The following is a 20,246-nucleotide window of genomic DNA, read 5'->3' on the forward strand; positions in this document are numbered from 1 at the left end:
CATGGTCCTGGCTTCAAACCCTCGCAGGTTCCCAGCCCCACAGCAGGTACTGAGAGACACCAAAGAATTCTGCTCCTCCACTGAATAACCAAGAAGCATCTCTGGGGCGCCATTTCCCCTCGCGGGTGTACTTGTGTGTGTATGGGGCAGGGGCGTAGAGGGGTGGCAGATGGCACCGGATGCGGAAATCGCTGCAGGGATCACTGGGGAGTGTAGTTCCTCGGGCAGAGGCGCTGAGCGGAGAATGACTACGATTTAGGAACGTGGTCTTTGGAAGGAGGATAAGGCCTCTAGGTGCCGCAGCGCTCACACTCCAGCTAAGCGTAGCACTCAGCCAGAAACGGACCGATCGGAGGACAATGGGAGCTGCGGGCGGTCCAAGCTAGTGGGTGGCGCGGGGCATGCTGGGAGGCGTGGTTCCTGCGCCTGGAGGATCCTGGGTGATGTAGTCCCGGCGCCTGTGGGGTAGGGTGGGGGTCACTCCTCAGCTGGTGGCCGGAGCAGCCCCTTGTTCTTTGGTGGCGTTGGTGAGTGCCTCTCCCGCGGGGCTCTGTTCTGGACCGAGAGGAAGATCCTGCAGGGCTGGTCTAAGGTCTAGCCTGGGCACTGGGCAGTAGTGCTGGAATCTGGGAGCTGAGGGGACGCGCAGGCACGGGTGTGTTATCTTGGGGGTGTGGGCACGCACCTCTGAGGGAGTGGTGTGAGCCTCAGCTGTGAACCCCAGTGTTATGTGGGTGCAAGGCTTGGCCTTTCTGTGTTAGGATTGTTGCGGGTGGGGACAGGTTCAGCGTTGGTTGAAATCGCGGTATTGTAAGAGGAGCTCGCTCATGCTCTAAGTGCTCACGAAGGTGCGGCTTAAGTGAGGAGACTTTTAGGGGTGTGATATTTACTAGGTGTTGGGGTGGGACGGTCTAGGTCTATGTGCCTCTGGAGTTTTTTTGTTGTTTTGGGGAGCTGGTGGTCTTTGGGTCCTACCACTCCTCAACTTTGCTGGAATGTGGTCAGGGCCCCCTGACCCAGCCAAATAAGTCCAGATTTCACTGAGTGTCAGGTGGCTGTGTTGACCCATTCTTAGGGTCTCAGTTCAGTGTTCCCCACTCCAAGTTAGGGCTTTGGAGAGGAGGGGGTCAAACTGGGACCCATTCCTCAAGTTTTTTTTAAAGCATCCAAAGACTTAGTGACTGCAAGCACTTTTAAATTGCATTTTACTGTTTTGTTAAGGAGACATTTCAAACAGCCGGAAAGATATAAAACTCCAAAGACCTGTCACCCAGACCCAACACTTGCCATCTTGTGGCTAACCAGGATTCATCTCAAAGTGAACACACTAAGAATCCTTACAACCCTACAGACTCTGGTCTTCACAGCCGTGATTTCACAAGCTGTCACTTCACAGTTTTGTCACCTTGGCAAGGGCCTGATCTCATCGAGTCTCCAGTCTCATGTGTAAAATGATAGTAACAGCTCCCCTGAGTTGTTGTAAGGCTAGCATGAAGACTGCCTGGAACAGTCTCTGGAATGTTCTAAGTGTCCAGTAAGTACTGACTTTCATTACTACTGGCAGAGAGGATTATCTTACACCTCCCATCAGCAGCATGCCAGGGAAGGCTGAGTTCTTAGGCTCCATCCCAGCTCGCTTTCTAGGAAGTACCCACAATTCTCCTCATCTTGTCTTCCGAGGCAGGTCCATTCCTAATGCCTTTAAGGAAGAAGAGGTGCAGTGCCCTGCTGGAGCTTGAGGATTTCCAAGGACTTTGCTGAACCTTTTGTTTGTTTGTTTGTTTTTTGTTTATTTTGTTCTTGTGCTTCCCAGGACCCCTGGCTGCCTACAGTACCTCCTGCTGGGGAGAATGCTTTTGGGTTCCTGACTGCCCAGTGTCAGGTGAGTGTCATTCATTTTTGCATCCTGAATCAGGAGTAGGTTTCTGTTGCTCTCTTTCAACATCTTGTATCTCATGGTGTCCCGCTGGGGATCAGAACCCCAGCTGGTTCCTCCAGGAAGATCACCTTGTTCTAAGGGTGACAGTTTTCACGGGGAATATCGAGGCCTGGTGTGCTCACTTATTACACCTCCAATCATTTCCCCTGCATTCTACCTCAGCATTTGGTTAGCCGAGGGCTTGTCAGGAGCCAGCCTGGGTCTGTCCTCATTTACTGTTTGTCCTGCTGGAATAGTTTCCAGGAATTTTCAGTTATTTTCCTGGCACCCTACTTTAATAGGCATCTCTAACACCTAGTGACATCTGCACACACACACACACACACACACACACACACACACACAATTTTATTTTAAAAGATGTACAACTTTAGTGTGTACAATTTCATTGTTACACCCAACAACATGTGTAACTTGTTAATATGATTTAATATTCAGTCCATATGGAGTTTGATTTTTGTTGTTTTCTTTTTCTCTCCAGTCATAACATCTGTGATGAAAGGCGGGTAAAGGAGAAGTATGTGGAATTCAGCAAGCTGGCTTTCTCTTTCTATGTCCTTCCTTCGGTTTCTCTGGGCCTTGCTTGTTTGGGTTTAACCGCTGTAACTTCTAGCTGGCTGGCTGAGTTTGCCTTCCTCCTTTGTTCTTTCCAGATTCACTTTCTCTGTGATTGGCTGTGGAATCCTCTAGTTCCACACGTGCTCACTTAATTCCGAGAACTGTATTTTCCGCCCGCTTGTCACTTGCACACTGGGGTAAGGCTCTTTCATTTCCACACACCGGGATCTGATCTGACTCCAGCCTGCTCTTCTGCAGCTGTGCTCCACCCTACTATGTTCCGGTAATTCTTTAAAGGGGAGCAGAGACCTGGCGACTCCTTTTTAGGTTGCTCAGACTCACAACCTTGGGGGCATCCTTGATTCTTGTTTTTACTGTCTACAGTAGCCACATCTGAAATCCAATGACCTCTAACCCCTGCCGCTCCCACTGTGGTCTGGGTCACCATTTTCCATGGAAGATTGTTGTCTCTGGACCTCTTCACTTTGTCTCTTACCCTGCCCCAAGACGCGTTGGTACAGAAACCACAAGGATCTTTTCAGCTAAAAATCAAATTATGTCATCCATTTACAAAACCCGTTCCCAGTGGCTTTTCCTCCTAATCAAAGTTAAAACCAGTGTCCCCCAGCGCTAGGTCTCATTGCCCCATGAGATGTTTACGTTTGGACTTCATCTCCACTCTTCTGTTCTGACGCACCACATCAGCCACATCCATTGCTCCTTTACTTTGGCAGCCTTTACCCAGGCTGTTCTCTTGTCTGAGATATTTACTCCCTCACACCCTTCAGATCCTCTGTGACCTTTTAGAGCTCTCTCTAATTACTCTATTTAAAATTCCAGAGCCCCACCACTTCTGTTACTACTTTTCTTCTGTGTGTATCCATGTTTGTTAAACTGTATGTCTTATTCATTCATCTATTCATCCAGACTGTGGTCATTTATGTTGAACCATACAAGATAATACTCTCAACACCTTTGGTGCTTTAGTGGGTTCACAGGAAGACTGGGGTCAGCAAGGACCCCTGGTCTCACCCTCTTCGTGTAGCATGTTGTACCTGGCCCCCTGTCTTGGTGTGTTCTCTCCAGGAGAGTAGTTGGAACTTAATACATTGTATCTTAGGATTCCCAAGAGTGAAAGCTGTCTAATGTTCTTCAGATGTAAGCTTATGGTACAGTGTTACCTGAATCACATTTATTAGTTAAAGCAGAGGCAATTCAAAACCAAGGTTTAAAGCTGGGATAATTTGAACAGGAGAAAAACATAGTGATAATATATTATATTATAATCCCAAAGATAAGAACCCATCTAGACATAAATAAAAACTGAATTCAATAAACAGGGAGATGGGACAGCTGTTCTTATAGAGTTCTAATTAATGAATTTAGGATGGACAGGGGAAAGAGAACATTGTCATTTTGTACATACCACAATAATAACTAGTGTGATGGGCTTCACACATGTCTGGTTAAGTCAGTGAGTGGAGGTTGGAAGAGACACAGGTTATTGGTATAATCTCCAGCTGTCCCTCAGCAGTGTGACTGATACTGTTATACACACCAGGGAACCAGTACCTGCTCAAGTTACTGCTCTCTGTTCGTTGTGTATATGTTCAGAGTAGCATGGTGGAGCACACTGTCTTTTCGTGAGGAGCCACTGTATGATTTTGTGGCTATGCCATTTTCCATTCTCACCTGTAATGTGCAGTGACAGAGTTGTGATTTTGAAAACTTGATCGGAGGCTGGTTTCTTTTGCTTAATGTCCTCTGTGTTCTTCCAGACTCCTGGGCTCTCTAGTGGATGTCTTGGAGTTGAGGCAGCTTTTTTCACCTGTCTCATATTACTTTCATATTTGATTCAGGTCAGTCATCTGTTCGGTTTTGCTTTGGAGACAGGGTCTCTCTGCATGGTCCTGGCTGTCCTAGAACTCACTATGTAGACCAGGCTGTCCTCAAAATCACAGAAAGAGTAACTATAATGAATATTATACTTTGTCCATTTTCTTTCCTCACCTTCTCTCTAGTCCTTTTGCATCTTTCTTTCTTTCTTTCTTTTTTTTTTGTACTTTCAGGATTTTTTCTGGTCATTTTTAAATATCTGTCATTTTTATTTCAATCTATTTTCTTGGATATCTTGTAATTTATTCTTCACTTTTCATAAGCAATCCTACAAATAGGCTTTATCTGTGTTTTCTTTCAGAAGTCTAGTCAAATCTTCTTGGTGTCTAGATTTCACCTGCCCATTTCTCAGTTTCTTAGTTTTTGAAATTTGGATTCTAGATGCTCTCTCGTATGTTTCAAGATACTTAATTCAAGCTGGAGTTAGGATTTTGTTTGGTTCTTTTCTTTCCCAATATCTTTGAATGAGGTCATTTTTAGCTGAATTGTTTGGATTCTCATTTTTTGCTTTACATTTTAATTTAAAAAATGATTTTTGAGATATATTGTATTTTATGTGTATGGTGTTCTGCTCGTACGTATGTCTGTGCACCACATTTCTACAGTGCCTGTGGAGACCAGAAGAGGGCGTCGGATCCCCTGGAACTGCAGATGGTTGGGAGCTGCCATGTGGGTGCTGGGAATCGAACCCTGTCCTCTGGAAGCACAAACAGTGCTCTTAGCCCCTCTGCTTTGCATTTTAATAGATTCCTATGTAGATGTAATGGTCTTATTAAATAAGAAACACAGAGCCAAATGCAGAGTTAAAAGTCCAAGAGGTCAGAGCAGTAGCTAAAAAACTACTAAAAAACCCTTTCTTACCCTTTGCTGCCGTCCTTCCCCTCTGAAAGAGACCTACTTCCTGTGTGTCTGTCTTTTATTGACTGTTCTGCCTTCTTCTTTTTTTTTTTTTTTTGGTTTTTCGAGACAGGGTTTCTCTGTGTAGCTTTGCGACTTTCCTGGAACTCACTTGGTAGCCCAGGGTGGCCTCGAACTCACAGAGATCCGCCTGGCTCTGCCTCCCGAGTGCTGGGATTAAAGGCGTGCGCCACCACCGCCCGGCTTGTTCTGCCTTCTTATTGGTTGTAAACCAAACCACATGACCTCCTCGTCACTGCCTGTCTATACAGACCTCTAGGTCTCTATGGTTGGTATTGAGATTAAAGGCATGTGTCTCCATGCTGGCTGTATCCTTGAACACACAGAGATCTGCCTGTCATGTGATCGGGATTAAAGGTGTACGCCACCACCGCCTGGCTTCTGCTATGGCTTGCTATTAGCTCTGACCCCCAGGCAACTTTATTTATTAACATACAAATAAAATCACATTTCAGCACAAATATCACCATATTCCTATTTACATGTCTGCATTTCTGTAACCTGAACTGCCACATCCTAGTGTTTTTGAGGCCATCTCCCCCACCCTAGCTTGAGAAAATGCTTTTGTAAGCTTAAATATGGTTTCCATATTTGGTTGTCGAGGAGGGAGCGGTTATAAGTCCTCTGGTATCTGTTTTCATCTGTTTTGCTTTGCAGGAACCCGGATTCCCCTGGCTTGTTGCCCCTTTACCTTGCTGTTTCCCAGAAGGTACCTTTCTTCACACTCCTTCTAGAGAAAGCATTTTCACCTGACACCCTCTCCTTTCTGTTTTCCTTACCCATATGTACTTTCAAGATACCATCCTCCTTTGGGGAGGCTGGGAAGGTGGCTGCAGGGTCCCAGAGAACCGAGGGAATAGTGGTGAGTGCCTCCTGTCTTCATACCAGCTGTCGTGGGATGGACAGACTCTTCTCTTGTCCTGAATGTCGTGTGGGTGCTTACCAGGGTCCAGGGCCTGTTCCGTCTGAGTGATCGCACCTGCAGGCACCACTGAGCGTCCCTTGGTGCTTAGTCTATGTATCCGTTATTTACCTAGTGATTAACTCTACACCACACAGTTCTTCAGTGGGAAACAGTGTGCACATTCCTTCGTTCATCTTCAAACCTCCTGTTGGCTGAGAGTGACCCCACAGTAAAGAACTGGAAGAATCAGGCATCTCTCTCCCTCATCGACAACAATTGGATTGCTGGAATATGTCAGCATACCTATTTTGAAAGAGTTTAGCTCCAGCCTACAGATTCCATTGGGAAGACGTGAATGACATGCCAGTTGGTTTTCAGCTCTTGATAGAGTAGTGGCTGTCTGTCCTCTTGCCCTTCATGGCCAGCAGCCGTGTCCATGTTGCTGCAGCAGCTGGCACATAGCTGCTGGGAGCCTTTTATCCAGGTGTCAAGGATATGTGTTCTGGTGGTTGTTACTGATCTCATCTCTGCCAGCTAAAGTGACTACGTAAGAACTGGGAAGTTAGAAAGATTTGAAAGGCAACAGGAATGAGTCACCGGAATTGCAGATAGGACCACTGAAATTAAGTTTGGGGACCATGAAAAATATTACAGAAAATAGAGACTTAGGGATCTGTTGGGACACCAAATAAACCAATATATACTGGTGGCATTATCATCAGTCTTAGGTTTGTTTTCTGTTTTTTTTTTTTTTTTGTTTTTTTTTTTTTTGAGACAGGGACTCACTATATAGCCCTGGCTGACCTGGAATTCTCTGTGTAGACCACATTGGCCTCAAACTCATAGAGATCCACTTGCCTTTGCCTCCAGGTGCTGGGTCCCAATGGTGTGTGCCACCACTCCTGGCCATTGTGGGATTATGAAAAGGGGAAGAGGAGAGGCATTTGAGGAAATAGTGGCCTCACATTTGCTGGGTGGCATGAATATGAACAGACAAGGCGCTCAGCAGCACAAGGTGGGACAGGCTGGGACATCTACACCGGGACACAGGATAGTGAAAGGATTAAACCAGACTTCAGAGACTATTTGGAAAAGAGCAAGAAGAAAGCAACCCTGAGTACCTGGGATCCTAAATGAGACTATCAGCGATATCTCATTGTCCATCTCCGAGGGCAGGAAGCAGCGGGTTGGTAGTTTCTGCTTTGATCACAGTGCATAAAGATGAACCAACTAGTAAACCAACTAGATCTAACAGACATCCCAACGAAACTGGATATTGCCCTCTCAAGTGCATATGGACAGTTTTCAGCATCCATATGCATTACATTGCACCACAGATTACCAGTAATCTTAGAAAGGTATATGTCATACACCACAGTGAAATAAAACTATAAACCAGCAGCAGAAGGAAAACCAAAAAATCCTCACATACCTGGAAATTAAATAGTATATCCAAACCAATGTGTAAAAGAGGAAGTCAGAAACTTCTAGAGACAAGTGAAGACAAAAACACAAATTATATGGTGGAATCAATGTTGAGCAACAGTTTTAAGCATAGTGCTTAGATTTGAGAAGGAGATGAGGAGGCCAGGAGGTGGTGGTACACGCCTTTAGTCCCAGCACTCGGGAGGCAGAAGCAGGTGGATCTCTGTAAGTTGAGGCCAGCCTGGTCTACAAAGTGAGTTCCAGGACAGCCAGGGCTGTTACACAGACTAACCCTGTCTGGAAAAAAACAAACAAGCAAAAAAAGAGGAAGAGGAGGAGGAGGAGACAACTAGGGCCTTGAATGCAGCTCAGTTGACACAATGTTTTTCTAGCCTGCAGGTAGCCCTGGGTTGATCCTCAGCACCACGTAATCCAAGTATGGTGGCCCAAACCTGTAACTCCAGCCTGTGTGGGGATGCAGAGAGCTCAGAAGTTCAGAGTCGTTCTCAAGTACGTAGCAGATTTGAAGCCAGCTTAGGCTACATGAGAACCTGTCCTTAAAGAGAGACAGGGAAAAAGAAGAGTCTAGGGGAACAACGTAGAGAGAGCTAGAACACAAACTAAAGTATTAACCCAAAGGTAATAGATAACAAAAATAATAAATATTAGAGTAAAAGCAAATGAAATAGGGAAGCTGGATTTATTGGTGCATACCAATGTTTCCAGTACTTGGAGGGCTGAGGCAGGAGGTTTGCTTTAAATTTTAGGCCAGCCTGGGCTACATAGCAAGTCTAAAAACAACCCCCCCCCCAAAAAAAAGGAAAATTAATCAAACTTAAAGTTCTCCAGAAGGCATCAAAATTTATAACTATATTAAAATGTGAATTATTCAAATAAGAAATGGAAAATGAGGTAGAAATTAAAAGGATTATAAGAGTACTATAAACTGGACACCACCAAATGAAACAGACTTCGAAGAGTGGTTAGAGAAGCAATGGACATCCCGACTAAGACGTGACTCGGTCATTGAGCCCTGCTCACCAAGACGGGCCTGTGACCTGGTGCCTTCACCGGGAAATTCTACCAAACACTTAAAGAAGAGCTAATGCCAGCCCTCAAACTTTCCCCCAAATATGGAAAACTGGATGAATTATTCTTTGAAGTCAGTATTACTCTTGGTGCCCAAACCAGACAAGGACACTAAAAGAAAACTACAGATTTGTTACAGTGAGAAAAAGGAAGGGGGAAAAAAAACCTTCAAGAAAATGCTAACAGAATTGAAAAGCACATTAAAAGAATGATGTGTTCTAGGAAGGCTCGATTGTTGGGATGTAAAGATGATGGTTCAACATTTTAAAAAAAATCAGTGTTACACATCACATTGTTAGTTGAAGGAAAAGCCACATGATCTTCCTGCTGGATGCAGAAATGTACTTGACAAATTAAATATCTTTATATGAAAAAGACTTAAAGGAGAGGCCATATGAGAAAGTCTCACAGTGTGTGTATGCCAAGATGAAAGGCTAGATAGCCATAGCACAGGGACAGGAAAAAGATGCCCACTTTTGCCAGGCGGTGATGACACACACCTTTAATTCCAGTACTTGGGAGGCAGAGGCAGGCAGATCTCTGAGTTCAAGGCCACTCTGGCCTACAGAGCTAGTTTGGACAATCAGGGATACACAGAGAAATCCTGATTGAAAAAACAACAACAAAGGATATCCACTTTTGCACTTGCATCAACAGCATATCAGAAGTTCTAGCCAGTGAAAAAGAAACACAAAGCATTGATTTCAGAAGAAAACAGTAAAATTACCTCTTTAGAAATGGTGTAATCTTACATGTTGAAGATCCTATAGATTACATGCATGTACACACACTTGAACACACCTATTAGAACTAATTTATAGCAACAACACACAGAACCAGTTTGATATCTGTAGACTAACAGTGAGCAATTCTAAAAGAGAATTAGAAAACAACTCTATATGCATCAAAAGGAGTAAAATACTTAGAACTAGCCACGGATATGAAAACGACAGAACATCACTGAAAGAATTAAAGAAATAGGGCTTGGGGTGTGTCTCAGAGGTAGAGTACCAGCATTTATGAGAATCTGACTTCAATCTTCAGTACCACAAGAGTAAAAAAAGAAAAAGGAAATGAAAGAAGTCACAAATAAGTGGAAAGGTGCCATGTGCTACTGGATTGAAAAACTTCTGAAACCATCATTCAGGCTCAACGGAAACATCTATCACAAGCTCAGTGACTTTTGTTTTACAGAAATAGAGTTCACCCTAAAGTTCATGTGGGATCTGAGGGACTCTGAGTACCTGAAGCCATCATGAAAGAGAACAATGCTGAAGGACTTCTGTGGATGAAAGAGAACAAGGCGGAAGGACTTCAGCTGTGGATGAAAGAGAACAAGGCTGAAGGACTTCAGCTGTAGATTTCGTGAATTTCCAGAAAGTTATTCTAATCCCAGCTTCAGTCCTGGTATAGACAGACCGATGGACAGAAGAGAAGACATCAAAGTCAACCCTGGCACATGTTGTCAAATGGTTTTCAGCAAGAGTGCAAAAGCATCCAGTGTGGGAAAGACAAGGTCTGTCAGAAAAGAGAAGGTGAACACTTAGCTCGCACCATGTGCAAGGGAAGGGAGGGAGTCAGGACCCAGTATGAGAGCCCCGCTGTATACCTCTGAAAGGAAACAGGTGCATGGGATACTGGACTTGGTGATTTCTTGGAAATGGTATCAAAAGCACAGACAAAAGAAATAGAAATACTGGGCTTCATTAGAACTTTACATTTTTCATCAAAAGGAAAGAATCCTATTTGTAAGTTACGGAACTGAGAAGGAATGTCAAGAATATAGAGAAAACATATAACAAAAGATTCAGTGTGTTCAAATGGTATGTGTCAGCATTTCTGCAAAGAAAATGCAAATGTGACCAACATATTAGTGTTCTGTCACTGTGGTGCAATACCTGAAGTAATCGGCTTACAAATAAAAGCTTCATTCTGGCTCAGGGTTTGGAAGGTTCTAGTCTATGGTGGCTTTGGTCTTGTAGTAAGGCAGCAAATGGCTGTGGGAGTGAATGGGAGAGCAAAACCGCTTACATGGAGAACCAGGGACCAGAGAGAAGTGAAATGGGCCATGGTCTCAGTTCTCTTTGAGGGCATGTTCCCACTGACTCACTTCTTAAAGGTTCTGCTCCCTCCCAGTAGTGCCTTTCTGGGGTCAAGTCTGTAACCCACGATCCTTTAAAGGATACCTAGCATACACACTTGCCAGCCAGTGAGCACATAAAAAGTACATAAGCACATAAAAAGTAACCAGTATTGAGATACACATAAAGACTTTATTCCCATATCTATCATTATTATTTTTTAAAAGATTTATTTATTTATTATGTATACAGTGTTCTGCCTGCATGTATGCCTGCAGGCCAGAAGAGGGCATAGATCTCACTACTGATGGTAGTGAGCCACCATGTGGTTGCTGGGAATTGAACTCAGGTCCTCTGGAAGAGCAGCCAGTGCTCTTAACTGCTGAGCCACCTCTCCAGCCCTCCCCTGTGTCTGTTATTAATTGCCATTAGCCATGTTTTCCATGTGAGAAAGCCAAAGCATTGGTTTATGACAGAGATGGGCCTGAAACTCGGGGACTGCGGCTCAGATACCTCACCACCCCTCTGTGCCTCTCAGCTCGGGCTGAGTTGTGGCTTATTTAGGCTTTGGTGTTATGGAACTGCATGAATTTCAGATGCTTCAACATTAATGTCATGTGTTAGACTATTTGGTCTTTTAAATTTTTAAAACTTAGGAAGTCTGGGGACTGGAGGAGTGGCGCCATGGTGAGGAGAGTGCACTGCTCTTGCAGAGGACCTTTAGGGTGGCTTACACTGCTTGTAACTCTAGTCCCGGAGACCAGATGCCTTTTGTGTGCATCCTCTGTGTACACCTATATGTATGTACATACACATAGACATGCGTGCATCTACACAAATGAAAACTGAAAAACAAACCCAGTAACTCAGAAAGGCTCTTAGGCCTTACTTTTTTTTTTTTCCCCTGAGACAGGTTTGTCTGTGTAGCCCTGGCTGGCCTGGAACTTGCTCTGTAGACCTGACTGGCCTCAAATTCACAGAGATGAGACTGGGATTAAAGGCACGCACCACCACCACCACCCAGCTTGTTGTTGAATTTTTATGTGTTGACTTTTCTGCTAGATTTAAAATTCTCAGGACTTACAGTTTTACTTTTTGCATGAACAAAGTAGCCTACCAGAACTTTGAATCTCTAGGTTCATAAATGGTACTGACTAGGTAGATACAGGCGTTTACAGGTCTCAGATCATATGGCATCAGGGTGGCAGCCAGAGCAGATGCAGTCTTTCTCACTGCCTCTACTGGGGTACCCTCTCACTGCCCCTCACCCTGTGCCACATCAGGGCTGGCTTGGGGCCAAGCAGGACCATTCTGTGTTACAGGTGCACATGGCATTCAGAGATGTGGCTGTGGATTTCTCCCAGGAGGAGTGGAGCCTGCTGAGCCCTGCTCAGAGGTCCCTGTACAAAGAGGTGATGTTGGAGAACTACAGCAACCTGGTCTCTCTGGGTAAGCCGTGTGTCTCTCAGGACTGACGTTCTCAATTAGTGCATACATCCACAGAAGTTTAGGCTGCCGTGTGTCTCTCAGGACTGACGTTCTCAATTAGTGCACATATCCACAGAAGTTTAGGTAATACTTGCAGCAGCCATCTTACTTTTTGGCCTGTTTGACATGAGTAAAGACATTTTGTTCTCTGCTTTCCTAGGGAAGTCTGATTTTGTGGAGTTGAATGTCAGCCGGAGTGAATGTGTACTCTGCATCTCTAGGCTTTTCCCTCCAGTCGGGGGCTCTCTCTTTCCCTAAGTTAACTTCTTTTAAATAAGACAGGTGTGTCAGATTTTTCATTTTTGTGATAAACACCCATGAAAACAACTTAAAGGAATTATTTTTCTTGGTTTTTTTTTTTTTTTTTAATGCCAAATGCTGTTTATTGAAGGAGGGAAAAGGTCTTAAATACAGGCTTACAGCACAATGGGAGAACCCTGGAGGGCAGAAGTTCGCTACCAATGTTTTACAATCTTGCATCTAAGCTGTTAACGTCCATTATGCAGGATACAAAGACAAGGAACTTCCCTTAAGCATTTAGGAGGGTGGAACCCAGCAGGGAATTAGCATAGGGAGGATATCAAGGTCAAGGTCAGCAAGCAAGGCAACAGTTACCCAAAACAGGGGCCAGGACCCTACAGGTCCCCCTTTTACTAAAAAATGAGCTTCTGACTTAGGTTGCGTGGGAAGTCAGCAGGTCATCTTACCCATCATGGAGACACCTGCCCAGGCTACACAGGCGCTCTGTCTTAGGTTGGTGAGTGCCCCCCCCCCCCCCCAGGTATTACCTGTCTCTGAATACTCATTATCGTACAGGCTCAATGTGTGTGAGCTGCAGAGTTAACTGCTGCCAAAGATCTCAAAGTGGCGCTGGGCTTGCAATCTGTGTGTTCGACACAGAAAAGACCAGGCAGGGTCTCACTATATACCACCGACTGTCATAGAATTCACTACATACACTAGGTTGTCCTCAAATTTGTAGAGGTCCATCTGCCTCTGCCTCCCAAGTGTTGGGATTAAAGGCGTGTGTCACCATGCTCAGAAGGAGGACTTATGTATTTCAGCTCACAGTTTCAGTGTGTTGTGGTAGTGGGGCTTGATAGATCATAGCGGTATACTTCATGGCAACTAGGAAGCAAAGAGGAAGGAGGGTAAACCTGTATGTGTGGACTTTCCTCCATCTCTCTTCTATTCAAGGCCCAGCCTATGGGGTGATGCCACCCCCTCTCAAGGCAGGTCTTTCTTCCTAGTGAATCCTCTCTGGAACCCCTCATAGACAGTCGGAACGGTACGCTTTACTGATCTAGACATTTCTCTACCCAATCAGCTTGAGAGTCAATATTCACTTTACTAGTTTTATCTCCCAGCATGGAGTAGAATCAGTGTATCCCCCTCTGAGTTCACTGTCCCGATAATCTCCAGTAACTGTTAACCCTTGGCACTGCCCCCTGCAGCTCCCCCCTCAGTCTTTGCTTTTGAGTCTATTCCAAAGGCCAAGTCAGAATTCCTTCTACACCCTAACCTACAGCCATCCTGTTTTCTTTTCTGGTGAGCAGGAATTCCATTTTCAAAACCAAAACTCATCACCCAGCTAGAGCAAGGGAAAGAGACATGGCAAGAGGAGAGAACATGTCCACAGGTAGCCTGCCAAGGTGAGTGGGAAAGGCCTGGGCATATGGGGCACAGGGCTGGTAGCAGCCCAGGATGCTGAAGAGAAGAGGCAGAGATGAGGAACTGAGTATTTGACCCATAGGGCCACCCTGTCTTCATGCAGGAGCATTCCTGGGGTCTCTTGTCTCTCTTTCCTTGAAGCCTTTTGGCCTCCTGCCTCTACTTTCTGAGTACTGGGATTAAAGTCATGCACCACCATGCCTGACTGAGTTTTTGAAATTTAAACTTATATCAGTATTGATTAAATCTGTGTAAACTATAAATACAGGAGCACCTGTAGACTTCAGATACTTTATAAACTAATTCGTTGAACTGATCATATTTTGTGTTCCGTTTGTCCTGAGACTAAATAGTCCAGAGTGTACACATAACAGCAGATTCACAGTCAGTGGAAAAGATCATCCGGTGGAAAATTGAAATTTGTCTTCCTGTCACTCCATATAGATGTTAAAACAATGTTGAACTTTCTTTGAAGGGGCCAGTTTAATTCTGAGTTGTGTTGACTGCAAATAAAAGCCAGCCACTTTGTGTGTACCCACAGAAGTTAGAAGACCATAAATAGGGCCATAAATAGAAACCCAGACTCAGCTATGATATGAGTTGCACAACACCTTAGATTACACAAACCAAAGCTGGTAAAAGGGGCCAGGCTTCGGATACACCCAAGAAACAGGCCTGAGGCACTGCTGGCTGCCTAGGCAGGTGTTCCATAGAAGTGGGGCTGGGGAGGGATGGGTATCAGGTTGGATCAGTGGCTCCCAGACTGTCAATCACACCTGTAGTGACAACCAGTGGAGCCGCTGATGGGAAAGAATTGTACCCAGGTGCTGGAGAGATGACGCAGCAGTTAGGAGTTGTCCTTGCTAAGGACCCAGGTCAGTTCTCAGCACCCACATGGTGGCTCACAATCACTGAACTCCACAGGCACCAGGCACACACGTGGTGCACATACATACATATATGCAGACAAAGCATTCAGACACATAAAAAATTTCACTAAAAAAGAATTGTACCTAGTTACTTATGAAACACTGAAAGATAAAAGGGAAGATATTTCTTTAGTAGTCTGCTGTGTAGAAAGAGTAAAAGACTTTCATGCTAGGAAAGGGTGGTTACTTTAATAATTAAGACAGTTGTTCCGATTGTGCTAATTCATTTATGACTGAAAACTGCATTTGGTATAGAATAGAGTAATTCTGATAACTGTGATTGTGCATTGGCTCAGGAAAAGAGTGTCTAGGCAGATTCGGTAAGATCTGTACTAACTGCTCAAATTGGCTGGTCATTGAGTGCCTTCAGCTGACCAGAACCAGCACCGATCACACAGTACAACAAGAGGTATAGCGTAGAGAAATGTTTTCTGGGTTTTGTTTTGGTTTCTTTTCAACTTCAGTGGTCATTTGATGTTCGTTGCTGAGTCTTCTCAGGACCTAGCCCTTCTTTGTCACAAACTGTCTCTGCTGTTAGACCTGTGTCCAGGGTTGTCTTTGGTTCTGTTGACACCTAGGCAGTGTGTCCTGTAGTTTTGGTTTTGTAAACATGCTCTTGCTATGTGGTCCAGCTGGCCTTAAACTCGATGTGGATATCAGGCCTCAAACTCCTGATCCTCCTGCCTCAGCCTCCCAGTCTTTCCTCTCCCCCTCAGTATCCCCTTGTGTTTTCTGCCTGCCTGCTTGCCTCTCTCTCTCTCTCTCTCTCTCTCTCTCTCTCTCTCTCTCTCTCTCTCTCTCTCTCTCTGTTTCTAGGGATCAACCCAAGGCTTGTGAGAGCTAGGCAAGCACTCTATCACTCAGCTATATTTCTTTCTCTTTTTAAAAAAATAACTTATTTATTTTATTTCATGTGCATTGGTGTTTTGCCTGCCTGCATGTCTCTGTGAGAGTGTCAGGTCCCTTGGAACTGGAGCTACAGACAGTTGTGAGCTGTCATGTGGGTGCTGGAAATTGAACTCGGGTCCTCTGGAAGAGCAGTCAGTGCTCTTAACCGCCGAGCCATCTCTCTAGCTCCATTCAGCTCTATTTCTAACCCCCATGTTTATTGTTTGAACTGATTCTTGGAGTCATTTTTATTTAAACTAATTCTGGAAATTAGCAGGACTTAGAGGTTAGTAAAGGGCATCTTTTACAGTACTGGGGACCTAGGCTATGGTTGTGCTGTTCCCTGCCGAGGGATTACTGCCTTGTAGAAATTCTCACAAAGTAGTCCACTGATAAGGTGTTTGTCAAGTGGGGACACCCTAGTTCAAGTGTGTCATGCACTTTCTGTTGAACCATTCTTTCTCTTTTTTAAAACACTTGTTGGTTGGAGCGGGGCATTCACATGCTGTGGTGCACATACAGAGGCCAGAGGACAACTCGTGGTACTAAGTTCTCTCCTAACGTGTGCAGATTTGGTGGCAAGCACCTTGACCCACTAACACCATCTGGGCTACCCACTCTTCTCCTGTGCTGTCTTGCACTAAAGTTGGAATGATGCTTTCTCAGCCTGCCTACTTCATCCTCCAGAACATCAGGAGATGTTTCCACATGGGTTTTGTTAATAGCTCTGTCAAAAGCACAGCTGCACAGTACACAGTGGACGTAGTTTCTGTCTTGGCGTGGTTGTGAGTCCAAGGTAATTGTAGTAGTAACTGTGTGGAGCCTTGTGTATTGGCCTGATTCACATATCTGTTAATTGTGGTGCTTTTTGTGGCCTCACGTCTATAGTGCTTATCCAGATGGAGTAGGAGGTGTGAGATATGGTGATGGGCTAGGGAGGAAGTCATGTAGAGGAGGTCTTGGGGGGTGGCACTCAAGGACAAGGTGCAGTCACCATTAGGTTGGGTAGGGTTATTTGGGCTGTCCCTGCAAGGACTCCATTCTGACTCATTCTTGTCTCTGCAGCACAGGCCAAGCGGGAACTCTGCCCTGGTCCTGTCTGCCCTCCAGATCTCACCAATCAGAAACTCCCTGTGCAGCATGTGCTGAGTGATCGCGCCCCGTGGATCTTCACACGCCTATGTGCAACAAGTCACGTTGACCCAGGGGACTTCTGTCATGGGGCCCAGGAGAAGCAGCAGGGAGTCTCTGATAAGAGCTCCTGCAGAGAGAAATCAGAAGGTGGAGAGAGAGAGGGTGTCAGGCCTCTATCTAGGACAAAGAAAAGGAGTTTGGGAGCCCTCTGCAGGCCACCCCAAAGGCAGCCAGTCAGCTCTCGGAATGGCATCAGATGGGTAGGGGTGGAGGCCAGTTCAGCTCAAGCTGGGAGCACTGAAGAACCCGAGAAGTTGCTGAAGCGGATAGAAGTCTTGGGATTTGGAACGGTCAACTGTGGAGAGTGTGGGCTGGGCTTCCGCAAGATGACGAACCTGCTTAGTCACCAGAGGGTCCATTCAGGAGAGAAGCCATATGTGTGTGGGGTGTGTGAGAAGGGCTTCAGTCTAAAGAAGAGCCTTGCCAGACACCAGAAGGCACACTCTGGGGAAAAACCCGTTGTGTGCAGGGAGTGTGGGCGAGGTTTTAACCGGAAGTCAACACTCATCATTCATGAGAGGACACACTCGGGGGAGAAGCCTTACATGTGCGGTGAGTGTGGACGAGGCTTTAGCCAGAAGTCAAACCTCATCATCCATCAGAGGACACATTCAGGGGAGAAGCCGTATGTGTGCAGGGAGTGTGGCAAAGGCTTTAGCCAGAAATCAGCTGTTGTGAGACACCAGAGGACACACTTGGAGGAGAAGACCGTTGTGTGCAGTGACTGCGGCCTTGGCTTCAGCGACAGGTCAAACCTCATCTCCCACCAACGGACGCACTCAGGGGAAAAGCCTTATGCCTGCAAGGAGTGTGGGCGGTGCTTCAGGCAGAGGACCACCCTTGTCAATCACCAGAGGATTCACTCAAAGGAGAAGCCTTATGTGTGTGGTGTCTGTGGGCACAGCTTTAGCCAGAATTCCACTCTCATTTCTCACAGGAGGACGCACACTGGGGAGAAGCCATACGTATGTGGGGTGTGTGGACGGGGCTTTAGTTTGAAGTCGCACCTCAACAGACACCAGAACATCCACTCAGGGGAGAAGCCTATTGTGTGCAAGGATTGTGGTCGAGGCTTCAGCCAGCAGTCAAATCTCATCAGGCACCAGAGGACGCACTCTGGGGAGAAGCCCGTGGTGTGTGAGGAATGTGGACGAGGCTTCAGCCAGAAGTCCAACCTCGCTGCACACCAGAGGATGCACTCAGGAGAAAAGCCGTACGTGTGCCGAGACTGTGGGCGAGGCTTCAGTCACCAGGCTGGGCTCATCCGACACAAGAGGAAGCATTCAAGGGAGAAGCCGTACGTGTGCAGGCAGTGCGGACTGGGTTTTACCAACAAGTCAGCTCTCATCACACATAAGCGGGCACACTTCGAAGAGCAGCTTTGTGTGCGCAGAGAGTGTGGTCAAAGCCTTGTCCAGAAGTCACACCTCACCTTCCATCAGATGGCACACAAGAGGGAGGAGACTTACACATGCAGGACCTGTGGGCAAGGCTTTAGGCAAAGGTCTCACCTTAGCAGACACAGGAAGATGAAATGTGCCCACCACAAACTGCCCCTGCAGCCTGACTCTGAAGCCTATTTGGGGCAGTTGTCTGACCCCTTCTGTTCCCTTTGAAAATGAAGGTTTTCAAAGAAAGGCTTCATTGTCCAAACTCTTACACTTCCATGAAGTAGGAAAATGGACTTCCTAAGACCTATGGACAGTAACTCAGCCTACTTCCTTTCCAGTCTCATGTTGTGTGGCCTTTTGTCTAGTAAACTTGGCTTCTTCACAAATTTGCAACCTGATCTGTGATTCTCATTCTCTTGGGAAGTGGACCATTCAGGTATCGTGAACTCACTGTTCACAAAAATCCATTGCCTGGATGACAAGGGCACACCTGCAAGGCTCTGAAGGCCACACCAGGTGGTTTCAGGGAACATCAAGGCAGTCATTCCACAACATTTTGATACTTCAATCCACTTTGTGGATGTGGTTTTATCTAATGGAATGCAATTCCATTAAAAGTATTGGAAACCCAATAGAAATACCTACTAAGAAATGTGATTTTCTTTTTCATCCAAATTCACTCCAAAATTTGTTTTTATACCTAAATGTACATACCCGATTTTTATAAGATGGCCCAGAAATGCAGTTAGGTTTTTCTTTTTGATTTTATGTAGTTAGGTGGTTTGCCTGCACTTATCACATGCATGCTCGAGCCTCTGGAGGCCAGAACTGATGTTCTAAAGCAACATCAGATGCCTTAGAACTGGAGTTACAGATGGTTGTGCACCACCATGTGGGTGCTGGGAATTGAACCTGGTTCTCTGCAAGAGCAGCCATTGCACTTTGCCTCCAAGCTATCACCTCAGTCCCCAAGCGGTTTTTCATCCAAATTTGCATACTAGGATTATCTAGATAAAATAGCTTACTATATTTTCCTTTCAAAATGCTCCTGAAACCAGGACTTTTCATCCAAATTCATTAGTTCTTGTAGTCTTTAGGAAATAATTATGCCAGATTTAAAGAAAATGACTCAGGTATATGATTTTTTTCCTTAGGTTTTTCAAGTGTTCATAAATTATGTGCTACATTATTTACAAACTACCAAGAAATAAATGGTTCATATCCTTCCACTCAAGTGTAGAGTTTGGGGGACACAAGTGTGTTGTCAGGTTTCCCTCTGGGTGATAAAGAAACAAATTAAAAACCAAATTTATGTAAATAGTGTGGACTTGGGGGAGGGAAAAACCATATTTCTTCCCAGATTTCCTAGAAATGTGGTATTTTCATTTACATCTGCTCAAGTGTGGAGGTTTATAGAAACTAAATCTTCTAAGATATGCAGAAAATGTAACTTCTTACCAAATTCACTGAAATCGTGGAGGGTTTTTTTTGTTGTTGTTACATATCCTTTGCAAGAGTTTTCTTCTAAATGGCATTGAAGTATGATTTTCTAGTCAAACTGGCTCAAATAGAGAAGTTTTGAGAAATAATTCTTATGCCAGAATTTTCTTCCAGTGTAGCTTAAAGACTTTATATTTCATCCAAACTTCTTGACTTGATGGGTACTGGGGTGGGGTGGGGGAAATAAGCCTTGTTACACACAAGTAGTAAGAAAACACTTGTTAAATTTTGTAACTTCCTAACTTTTAGACATGAGATCTGTGCTATATTTCTCCACAATGGTTCCTAAATATGATTTTTAAGTAATCAAATTCAGGGCTGGGCAGTGTTGGCACACGCCTTTAATCCTAGCACTCAGGAGGCAGAGCCAGGAGG

The 20,246-nt window shown here is 45.1% G+C and overlaps 1 protein-coding gene across 6 annotated transcripts; it reads left to right on the plus strand.

Moving 5' to 3' along the window:
* The first annotated feature begins 234 nt into the window (after window positions 1–234).
* Znf133 (zinc finger protein 133) lies at window positions 235–18,757 on the plus strand. 6 transcript variants are annotated; one of them, XM_052724599.1, is made up of 6 exons: window positions 235–527; window positions 1,814–1,882; window positions 5,969–6,020; window positions 12,133–12,259; window positions 13,855–13,950; window positions 16,852–18,757. In XM_052724599.1, the coding sequence occupies exons 4-6, from the start codon at window positions 12,139–12,141 to the stop codon at window positions 18,594–18,596; spliced, it is 1,962 nt and encodes a 653-aa protein (XP_052580559.1). In that variant the 5' UTR covers window positions 235–527; window positions 1,814–1,882; window positions 5,969–6,020; window positions 12,133–12,138; the 3' UTR covers window positions 18,597–18,757. The 6 variants fall into 6 exon arrangements, with proteins under 6 accessions (XP_052580559.1, XP_052580558.1, XP_052580561.1 ...); XM_052724598.1 differs by having other exon boundaries at window positions 235–1,882; XM_052724601.1 differs by lacking the exon at window positions 5,969–6,020.
* Window positions 18,758–20,246: the final 1,489 nt, after the last annotated feature.

The sequence above is a fragment of the Peromyscus californicus genome, unplaced genomic scaffold (genome assembly GCF_007827085.1).
Source record: "Peromyscus californicus insignis strain IS unplaced genomic scaffold, ASM782708v3 Scaffold_7__1_contigs__length_154581171, whole genome shotgun sequence".
NCBI classification, from domain to species: domain Eukaryota; kingdom Metazoa; phylum Chordata; class Mammalia; order Rodentia; family Cricetidae; genus Peromyscus; species Peromyscus californicus.

Coding starts and splice junctions, on each gene's coding strand:
- Znf133 (XM_052724596.1), top strand. CDS start 8,079: ATGGTGGCCCAAACCTGTAACTCCAGCCTGTGTGGGGATGCAGAGAGC. Junction 8,151..12,132: donor AAGTTCAGAGTCGTTCTCAA/GTACGTAGCAGA, acceptor TCTGTGTTACAG/GTGCACATGGCATTCAGAGA. Junction 13,951..16,851: donor TCCACAGGTAGCCTGCCAAG/GTGAGTGGGAAA, acceptor TTGTCTCTGCAG/CACAGGCCAAGCGGGAACTC.